The sequence below is a fragment of the Festucalex cinctus genome, chromosome 7, assembly GCF_051991245.1.
Source record: "Festucalex cinctus isolate MCC-2025b chromosome 7, RoL_Fcin_1.0, whole genome shotgun sequence".
Lineage (NCBI taxonomy): Eukaryota > Metazoa > Chordata > Actinopteri > Syngnathiformes > Syngnathidae > Festucalex > Festucalex cinctus.
The window spans coordinates 10352084-10362927 of NC_135417.1; the positions used below are offsets into that span (position 1 = coordinate 10352084).

At 40.8% G+C, this 10844-nt stretch overlaps 1 protein-coding gene across 6 annotated transcripts; it reads left to right on the forward strand.

Moving 5' to 3' along the window:
- Window positions 1–304: 304 nt before the first annotated feature.
- u2af2a (U2 small nuclear RNA auxiliary factor 2a) lies at window positions 305–8791 on the forward strand. 6 transcript variants are annotated; one of them, XM_077527108.1, is made up of 12 exons: window positions 305–907; window positions 1784–1925; window positions 3165–3200; window positions 3454–3560; window positions 4604–4755; window positions 4845–4961; window positions 5048–5204; window positions 5294–5391; window positions 5809–5931; window positions 6019–6105; window positions 7147–7395; window positions 7513–8791. In XM_077527108.1, exons 1-12 carry the CDS (start codon window positions 859–861, stop codon window positions 7645–7647), a joined length of 1452 nt encoding a protein of 483 aa, XP_077383234.1. In that variant the 5' UTR covers window positions 305–858; the 3' UTR covers window positions 7648–8791. The 6 variants fall into 6 exon arrangements, with proteins under 6 accessions (XP_077383234.1, XP_077383235.1, XP_077383236.1 ...); XM_077527109.1 differs by having other exon boundaries at window positions 5312–5391; XM_077527110.1 differs by having other exon boundaries at window positions 5048–5186.
- Window positions 8792–10844: the final 2053 nt, after the last annotated feature.

Consider the following 10844-nt stretch of genomic DNA (forward strand, 5'->3'; position numbering starts at 1 on the left):
ACATTAAAAAATTGAATCATATGTATTATTTCCCTTATTTCATTATTAATTTTTAATAAGTACATTATTTCAATACCAAATGAAATGCCCTTATGAGGCTAACATTTATTTCAGGTATCACACTTGGCACTTGCTCGCTTAGACAATCACAATGAAGGTGACGTTCAAATTAACAGAATAATTAGCAAAAAAAATAGTTAGACATAATAATAACAACACAGTATAAAATAATTACTTTCTTAATAGTTTAGTTAGAAAATAAATTCAAATAAATTTTCCAAAAATGAACTGACGGCCATTTCCCGGAAAGCCGTTCATCAGCTTCCGGTGTTGAGGAGGACCAGGGAGACGGAGGGAGAAAGAAAAGCGGGCATATTGTTTTCTTCTTACTCTTCGCCGACCTCTAAACCTAACAAGTCGCGAGCGTTTGGAATCTGAAGCCGGACGACTGCGCTTTCGGGGTGGCCAGTTAACCGCGGAAGTTTGCGTTTGGCGTGCGAGTGAATAAGCCCCCATTCATTCCGTTGTCTGGGTTAGCATGCTAAGCTAAACTAGCTTAGTGTCTGCTGCGCCGCCAGGCCTTTTTTTTTTTTTTTTTCGTCCTGCTGGACTTTGCTACTAGCTCGCGTTGCTAACCCACGTTTTTGTTTTTTTTCCCTCCGATGACTTTCCCCCCTTTCCGTGTAAATAAAGCCTGCTCATTTTTTTGTTGTGCTAATCAAAATATAGTCAATCCATAGTGGGTTACTAGTCGTAGCTAATTTCCGCGTGCAACCTTTTTTTTTTACGGGGGGGTTTCGAGGTCCACTTTTTTCGAGCAAATAACACAGACGCGGAAAGCTGCCGAAGCCTGCAGAGATGTCGGACTTCGACGAATTTGAACGGCAGCTGTCTGAAAACAAGCAAGGTAAGCAACGCACACGACCGGGGCGCGTTAGTAAAATGTGTCCAGATGCCGTTTTGATTTGCCTTGCCGCCATGACGCTGGGCTGCTCGGGCCCCGTCTATTTACTGGGAGGTAAGTGCATCGCCGTCGTTAGGCACAGTCAGAAAATGGGACCACTTGCAACAAGATCCACTTTTGTGAGCATTATATTTCGCAAGCAAGGGAAATTGACGAAATCATAACAAAGGAAATGTGGTTAAATTTTATATTTGCACTTTTGTCGCTGAGTCGACTTAAGCTGTACTTTTAGTAGATGTACAGATACGTGTCCAAAAACGATATTTTAGACTAACTACTTTCTTTTTAATTAAAGTATGTAAACCAAAATGCAAAAAAACAAAAACATGGTTAGCACACATTTAAAAGTGAATTTTAAAGAAAGTCGATGTGAAGGCTGCTTTACGGTTATTTTGCCGTGAATTGCGCTATTACAAATTATGCGCTGGTGAATGTGTACAGTACAATGCAAAAAGTGATGTTTACTTAAAAAATATATATATATATATATTATGTAATATTATATAGTTTTTTTTAACTCAGAAATTCAAAATAAACTTTAAAATTAGAGTTTAATTAGAATTTCTGAGTAAAAACAAAACAAAACAAAAAAACCTTTTCTTTTTTTTTTCTTCCCCCAAGTAAAATTCAAAGAAGTAGAAGATGTGATTGCTGCATTTGTAAAGAGAAAGCGTGTCCTACTGCCTGACTGTGCAGTATTCAGAAAGCCAACATGAATGAGGTTTATTTGATATAATCTTGTGGGCCTTTGAAACATGTTTGTTCTACATCTTGTCACACATTTATCTTCATTCACCATGGCTCTTCTTTGCGGTCCAGCTGAGCGAGACAAGGAGAACCGGCATCACCGCCGCTCCGGCTTCCGTAGCCGCAGCCGAGACAGGAAGAGGCGAAGCAGAGACAGGGACAGACGTAGCCGGGATCGCCGTGGCGACAGTAAGGATCGCAGACACAGACGCAGGTTGGTATCCCTTCTCGTCAGCCCCGACTGGACCGACAGACTGGGAACGTACTGTCGCACCTGATGAGCGCCAGGCAGTCTGTTCTATAATTTGGCATCTTAAATCATCACTTAGATTTTACTCAACCATACTGATATTACTTTTTTTTTTTTTACCCTGGTCTGCCTTGACCTCTTTCACTCGCCTCTTCTTTGTGGGAAGGAAACAATTTTACACATGACAGGACGCTTGAATCTCCACCGCTCTCTCCGAGCCCATGCATGTTAACAGTCTATTTCAATTTGGGGATTTAGGGTGTTCATAAATGATATTTTTAGCAGTGGAAAACTCACATCTGCAAATTCTTTTATGAATTTGGGTCTTTATGAATTGATCTACGGGGAATTAATCGCAGCCAAGCTTGTGAAACATTACACCGTGTTTTATGTACTTAAAGCTACTGAAGGCAGAAAATGTAATTTTGATGAGCTACTGCCACCTGTTGACGAAATATGGAACTGCACACACCCTCTTCTTCACCTATACAACGTGCACATGACATCACCGAGGGCGGGGAATTTGAATCCCAATCTGCTCAGCTATTGGCCAGAGGCTTGCAGGAGTACACATTGTGAACCGCTAAAGTGACAATCTACTCATTAGAAGATATTTCAGTAATAAATGGTCAAATAAAGAGGCGATTGTAAATATGTTTTTGGCCAAATTGTTACAGAGAGCAGCTTTAAAAAGTGGCTTTTGTCTGCCAACTGTGTTGACCAATCAACAGACAGCAGTGAGCAGCGGCGTCACCTGAGAATTTGCACAATTTAATCCCTCCTTCAAATTGGGGCCGGGTACTCAGTTGAGTAACTATACTTTTAAAAAGATTTTCTTTTAGCTTTAGATGTGAAAGTGTTGACCACTTCACCTTTTCTCTTTATAATCACAGTTTCGCAAACCAATTTTCAAAATCTGCTCCGGCTCAAGCAGATAATAATATTCAAGACGATTAAACAGTGAAAAATGAAATCAAAGTGAGCCATTATCGTTCTGCACATCGCAAGGCATTTTCCATCCACTGAAGCATGCAGGCACTTTATATAGATTTGCGGCAGCAAGTAAGAAGTCACAAAAATGATCCCGATCCAAACAGTAATCAGAAATCCAGCCGGTCGTGTCGGACGTGACTCGGTAGAAATCTAGAAGTGGAAATGTTAGAGACTTATCTTTTTTGTGAAATCCCTCCAATGTCATTTCAGCTCGCCACCGAGCTACCCACAGGACAATACTGCAAGGTAATACAGCAAATTGAACACAAAGCTGCTTTGTTGTGCCACAATCTCATGTCCTGCCTACGGAACTACAAACAACTGGCTTGTGTGCAAAATTGCTATTCCAGTGTTTTTTTGTTTGACATGAACGCCTCCAGATTGTGAGGCCTTGTTTGTGTTTTGGCACGACTTTGTTGGAGTTTCTTTTTTTTTTTTTTCTCCCCCCCGCTGACGATTGGGTACCCTCATCCAAAATCCTCCTGTGTGTACCCCACAGCCGTTCTCCGCACCGCGAGAAGAAGAAGATCAAAGTGAAGAAGTACTGGGACGTGCCACCACCCGGTTTTGAAAACATCAGCCCCATGCAGTACAAAGCCATGCAAGGTAGAGCCGTCGCCTGCTTCGGATTGCCGTAGTTGTTTGTGTGTGCAGAGGTGCATTGACTTGCAAGTTTAATTCATTCCATGGTTATGCTTGTATCTCAAATATTATGACCCATATATCTCCTGATCAGGTGGTCACTCCTTCTTGATACTTGATGAAATAAAAAAAAAATAGTAATGCTTTGCACAAAATTATCTAATTTGGGCTCTGTCCGGTAACAAATAAGTTACATTGCAGCATAAAGTAAAAACGTACTTTGTTCAATAGCAGTTCATGCTGTGTACAAGAACTTCAGGTTAGCGTATGAGACTACAATAAATAAACAGAAGTCAATATATTATTATAGTACAATGTGTTTATTTACAGATATAAAACTCAGATCCTGTCAAGCCGTAAACTTGAGGTAGGGCTGCTCGATTATGAAGAAAATATTGATCACGATTAATTTGGTAATAATTGTAATCATCATTAGGAGACTCATTTGGGTTTTTTTTTGGCACAAAACAAAGAGAATGTTTAATAAATATGTAAAAAGACAAAATTCTTTGAAACGCTATAATTAAGCAAGGACCAAACAAGGTTTATTAAATTAGTTGTTTTAAAATAATAAAAAAAAAGGTGCAAATGTATAAATGTAAATAAACAACTCAAAATTAGTATTAATAATGTTTTATTTTTGTTTACGATTATGCCGATTTTGTAATTGAAATTGTAATTGAATTTGGATGAATTGCACAGCCCTAACCTACTTAGTCTTGAAGTGGTATCTGAAATGATCAACTGAGCAGAAAATGCAAGAAAAAAAAACACAAGCTAACAGCATTTTTCACACATTGTTGTCAAGTTTACTGCCGCCATCTATCGGGGGAGTGTTTGAAGCTCACTTGGATGCCAAATTTTTGCTGGTAACACAAAGCAAGTCAATAATTGACCTCGCGACGGCTCCAAACTCAAAATCCGTAAGTCGGGCCACTTGCAGGTAGCGCGTAAAAGTATTTATTTATGTATTTTTCCCAGCAAACTGATTGTTTGTGTGTCCACAGCTGCAGGCCAGATTCCAGCAACGGCCCTTTTGCCCACCATGACTCCAGACGGCCTGGCCGTCACTCCCACCCCCGTGCCCGTCGTGGGCAGCCAGATGACCCGACAGGCTCGCAGGCTTTACGTGGGTAACATCCCCTTCGGGATCACCGAGGTAAGGCGGCGTTGAAACTTTGGAGTCCGCTGTTTGATTTTTTTCAATTCCACACGTTTGTGATTGTCTTCGTCTCGCCCCGTTCCCAGGAGTCAATGATGGACTTCTTTAACGCTCAGATGCGTTTGGGTGGTCTTACGCAAGCCCCGGGAAACCCCGTGCTTGCTGTGCAGATTAACCAAGATAAGAATTTTGCCTTCCTTGAGGTGGGTGGTGAACTCGACGGAGCTCTCTTGCGTCTTTGAAAGCAAACGCGCGATAACGTGAAGCTTTTTTTTTTTTTCCTGTCCAGTTCCGCTCAGTGGATGAGACAACACAGGCGATGGCTTTTGATGGAATCATCTTTCAAGGCCAAAGCCTGAAAATCCGCCGTCCGCACGATTACCAGCCACTGCCGGGCATGAGCGAGAACCCCAGTGTCTATGTGCCTGGTACACAGACAATTAATGGTTTTTACTATTACTACTCCTGTTGGCATCATTCATACACCATTTGCCAAAATATGTATGGGAGCTGGCACTGTTTGCTGTCCTCAAAGGTCTTGTCATCAACACAGGAGTGGTGTCCACAGTGGTGCCCGACTCGGCCCACAAGCTCTTCATCGGCGGGCTGCCCAACTACCTGAACGATGACCAGGTTAGTGGGCGGACCGGTAAACCGGCCGACCTGCAGCTTTTAATTGATATCCGGCTTCAGGTCCACGTCGTCGTACGAGCTTTGTCCTCCGCTACGCTCGAAAAAAAAAACAGTTGGGTCAAAAGTAACCCAATTATGGATCAAAAATGGACCGAGCCACTTTATGGGTCAATTTGACCCAACTTTTTGGGTTGTTTTATACAAAATGAACCCAAATAAAGACTCTGACCAATATTTATGAGTACTTCTACACTAAAATACAAATTTCTTGACTCAAAGTGGGGTCAAATCGACCCAAGTAGAGGATCGGTCCATTTGTTTTTAGAGTGTAGGAAGTATGATTTCGTGACGTACTCGGTTGCCTTCTCGACCCGCTCAATCACTCTGGATATCGCTGCGGAATCTGTTCTTCACCAGGTGAAGGAGTTGTTGACGTCATTTGGCCCACTGAAGGCCTTCAACCTGGTGAAGGACAGCGCCACAGGCCTGTCGAAAGGATACGCCTTCTGCGAATACGTCGACGTCAACCTCAATGACCAGGTAAGCAAGTCAAGCGCAGCGCAGAGCAACGCGAACCATAAAGGAGACGGGGAAGGTGCGGTTTCAAGGCTTCCCTTTTTGTTGCAGGCTATCGCCGGGCTCAACGGCATGCAGCTGGGAGACAAGAAGCTCCTGGTGCAGCGAGCCAGTGTGGGATCCAAGAACGCCACTCTGGTATGTGGAAACGCATGCGGGTTATGTAGTGTGGAGAGCACTTGCACAGTGGAGGCTTCAATTTTTGTCATCAGAAAGTTTGAGTGGGCAGCCAAAATGTTGTTTATAGATATATGCGGCATTTAATTGGGATTTTTCCATGTTCAATTTTTGAGAACATTACAACTTCTCAGTCACGCATAGCAAAATTTTGCTCAGCAGTTCTTTGTACAAAAAAAAAATAAATATTCAACGATTACAGTGGGATGCCACAATGGTGCCAAAGCCCTGTTATTAGGAAAGTAGTAATTAATGTCAAGGATGTGCAGTATGTTGAAGAGATATCACAACTGAGACTAACATCTTTGGATTAAGTGGATGATTTTAGTCCCGCCATTTATATTTTTGAGGTATTGTTCGGTGTGTTTTAATTTGGGCTGCTCGATTATGAAGAAAATATTAATCACTATTAATTTGGTAATAATTGTAATCACGATTAGGACAATCATTTGATTTTTTTTTTTTTTTTTTGGGTACAAAACAGAAATTGTTTAAATGTAAAAAAATAAGACAAATTTCTTTGAAATGCTATAAGTATGCTAGTTCATTTTAGAATTAATAATCTTTTAATTTTGTTTACAATTATTTTGTAATTGTGGAGTATAATAATGGAAATTGTAATTGAATTTCGATTAATTGCACAGACAGTTTTTATTAATATTACCGATAATGTTTTGGGATCATAGTTTATGATATAGTTACTCTTTAAACTATAACTAAGTAAATATAAACATTACTCACTCGTGGGCTTGATAGTCTCAATATAAATATAAATTATGGTACATGAATGTATCTTTATATGAACAGATAAAAAAAAAAATTAACAAAATACAATTCTATTTGAACATGTTTTTAAAAATAAATGCAATATTTAATCATTAACAAATCAGTCAGAATGTGCTTTCATTTAGAAACTCTGTACCTCACTAACCATCACGAGAAAATCAATTTCCCTTTTGTAGCGTGTCATAACATTATTTTTTTGTGTGTGTGCGTTTGCAGACCAGCATAAACCAGACCCCCGTCACGCTGCAGGTGCCCGGCCTGAACAGCACCGTGACCCAAATGGGCGGCCTGCCCACCGAGGTGCTGTGCCTGATGAACATGGTGGCGCCCGAAGATCTGGTGGACGATGAAGAGTACGAGGAGATCGTGGAGGACGTGCGGGAAGAGTGCAGCAAGTACGGCCAAGTCAAGAGCATCGAGATCCCGCGGCCCGTCGACGGCCTGGAAGTGCCCGGCACCGGGAAGGTGAGGCCGATTCTCAACATGCTGTCGGGACAATTTCACATTTTTTTAAACATTTTTTTGCCTTGTAGAAGTTTCCAACTTCCGTGAATGAAAATGTTTGCGTCGTGTCCCCCGCAGATCTTTGTGGAGTTCATGTCGGTGTTCGACTCCCAGAAAGCCATGCAGGGCCTGACGGGAAGGAAATTCGCCAACAGAGTAGTGGTGACCAAGTATTGCGACCCCGATGCGTATCACCGCCGGGACTTCTGGTAGAGGAGGCAAGATGGAGGAAAAAAATAAATAAAAAAATGGGATTGGGGAGGGGTTATAGTGTGAGGGCTAGTTTTGGTCGGGTGGGGAGGTTCCAGTTCTCACAGACCAGATCAGCCCAATGAGTGATTTTATTTTTTTTTCCTTCTTCTTCAGTGGAGATCACCACGTGTGACGATCTCAGAAAAAAAAAAAAAAAAAAAGTAACGCGGGCTTGATCTGGTTGTGGGGGCGTTTCCTCAGTGGGAGGTCGTCGGGGTGGGAGGGTCTAAACTTTTTGAGAAATGTGTGTTATAATAGGTCCAGGGTGGGGTCAACAGTTTTTATACTTTGCGAGCTGGAAATGTCATTTTTGGCGGGAGGGGAGGGGGGAGGGGGGTGTAACACATCAATGTTTGTATTTAAAAGCAAGGAACTTGTCAAAGGTGCATTGAGGGGGAATGAAGACGGCTGTACGGGAATGAAAAGACGGGAAGGAAATGATGAGGGCATTTTTGTTGGGCCGCCTTGTACTTATCGTGTTACTTTTTCACTAGCTGTAATGTCCAATTGCGTTTCGCCGCCATTAGAATGACTAGAGAAGACATTGTTGTTCTTTTACTTTGGATTTGTTTGTTTGTTTTTGTCAGACTACTGCCCCTCAAACCCCCCCCACCCCCTCAGGACGATCGCTCGAGAACGCGTCGTGTGAATGTCAAATGTTGCTGTTCCGAAACCGTGTGTAGCTTCGCTGGCCCCCAGCTTGTAACATCACATTGTACTCTGCCTGTAGAATAACGACAGTAAAGGAATTTTTTTTTCCCATTTACCTTTTTCTATCCTTCATCTTCTTTTAACAGCTTCTGTTCAGGCCACACTCAAACGTATTTATTGGGGATTGAGCTGACCGAAAGCCTTAATGGGATGACTCCGTGACAATTGGACGAGCAAACAAAAGCGGCTGGCCCTTCTTTAATTGGATGATCGCTTGCAAAGGCGTCACTCTCTTGTACTTTTGCCTCGCAATCGCAATGCCATTCATGTCCCTTGTTCACAGCAAGAGCTGAACTGTAACTTGTGCTTGGATCCCGTGATGAATTTAATTTTTGGTTCGTTTGTGTGCATCGTCTCACCTCTTTGACAAGACCAAATAAACACATGAATTATACCTACACCTCGTCTTGTACTGGAAACACTACGAACTGGCGCAACTCCAGCCAATTCAGTATTGTGTATTTATCATTTTTGATTACTGTATGCACAAGCGCATTGAAGTCACATTTGAATAAGATTACATTTGAGGATCCATTAATATGTATAACCATAATAATTAATTGTGAATGTGAATATGTATACATTATTGCATGTTACCCCAGGGGTATTTTCCTCATATTCATTGGGCAATTATTACATGAGTAAATAGTGAACAGTAAATTGGGTATTTGAAAATAAATTAGGTATAAGAAGTCACATTTCAAGTCAATGTTACAAGAATATTTCTGAAAACTAGGATAGCATATACTTTTGCTACTTTATTAGCTTCGCAGACCGCGTTAGCAAATAAAATCTTTTTCTGAACGTATTTTATCTACTTTTGTTTCTATTTAATATAACCCTAAATACTTTTTTTGTATTTCACCACACGAGTAACTTAGTCTAGTTTATAAAAGTCTACATTTAATTCATAAATGTATAAATGTTTCCATATGAAGATTAAGACTAAACTTTTTTTTTTTCTTAAACCATGTCCTTTAGTTGCCATGGAGATCACGTAGTTAACCGTAATGTCCATAAGGCGGCGCTATCTCACCCTTGAATGCGGCATGTGACGTCAGACTAACCCGCCACATTATTTCCAGTGTAAAAGAAACGACCAATGAAATATCAGTGACCTATATTGCACATGCAAATATTAGAATGTTAAAATCGGTACAATTTCTTAATTTAAAATTCATTATCGTCAAAAGCCTGTATTGTCCTTGTCGTTTAACACACATTATGAGCCCGGTGTGATGACGTCACCCCCATGGCCCGATGGAGAGGGCATCAAAATGGGTGCTAGGTGCATTTGTGGATCCGATCTCTGGTCAAAATATTACGTGCACCCGCCGCAAGGCCTTCTCTGCTTGACGAAACATTATAGCGGCAATGGCCTACGTTTAAAACCTCAATTCAAATGTTTATAACTAATGTAAGGCTACCACAATACTTTTTGACCAAACTGCATTTCCTTGTTATCATATGGCGCATATGCACATGCATGCATACACGTATTCGTTCTGATGAGCACATGATTTCCGTCATGCTGACACAAACACGTGAGTGACGTGCAGAGAAGGTTGTGGGCATCAGCAATGTGCTGGTGCATTATTATTATTATTGATCGCGTCCGAATGTAGCCGGATGGACCTTTTGCGTCAAATGATGGACGAGCAGGCGAGAGTGGCGACATAATTACGAGTGGGGAGAAGTAAAAAAAAAAAAAGCTGCAGTGGAAACACTGAAATGGACAAGAGGTGACACTGCCTGGAGCTTGTTTTGTCCTGTTCTCTGCTGGCCACCTCTACACCAAACCTCTTGCTCCCTTATTATACATACACGATATGAAATGCAATACTTTATGGTCAAAAGATCCCCCCCCCCCCCCCCTCTATGCATTAACAGTAAACAAATCACGTTTATTCCAAACATCATCCCACAATATACAGTACATGAATAATCATTCCCAAAGATGAAAACATTACCCTCAAGTTGTTGCTATTTGTAGGCAAAAAAAGCAGGATTAATGAGGAGTCCACGTTTGATCATTTTCAGCAAAGTTTTTTTTTATTCTTTATTTGTTTAACTTCAAGTGTACAGCACAAATTGACATAGCACCGTGTTAAACATTATAGAGGCTAACAGTCAAGCAAAGAAAAAAAAAAAGGGGGATATCAGCAAGGTTAAATTCTGCAACCAAATTATATAATTTCACTGCATTTTTTTCCATATATTTCAAGGATGAAAAATAATGACACAATTCTTTATGAAAAACACTGAAGTTTGGTTTACATTTTAAGAATCTATTTTTATGTACAATAAAATTCTCAAGAATTACTAGAATATGAATGACCAGGTCATGTGATGACTCTTTTACAGAAATACCCTACAAAAAATTTTCATTTGTCAAAAAAAAAAGAAAACTTGGGCAGTTTAGGGAATAACCAATCATACAAATCTTC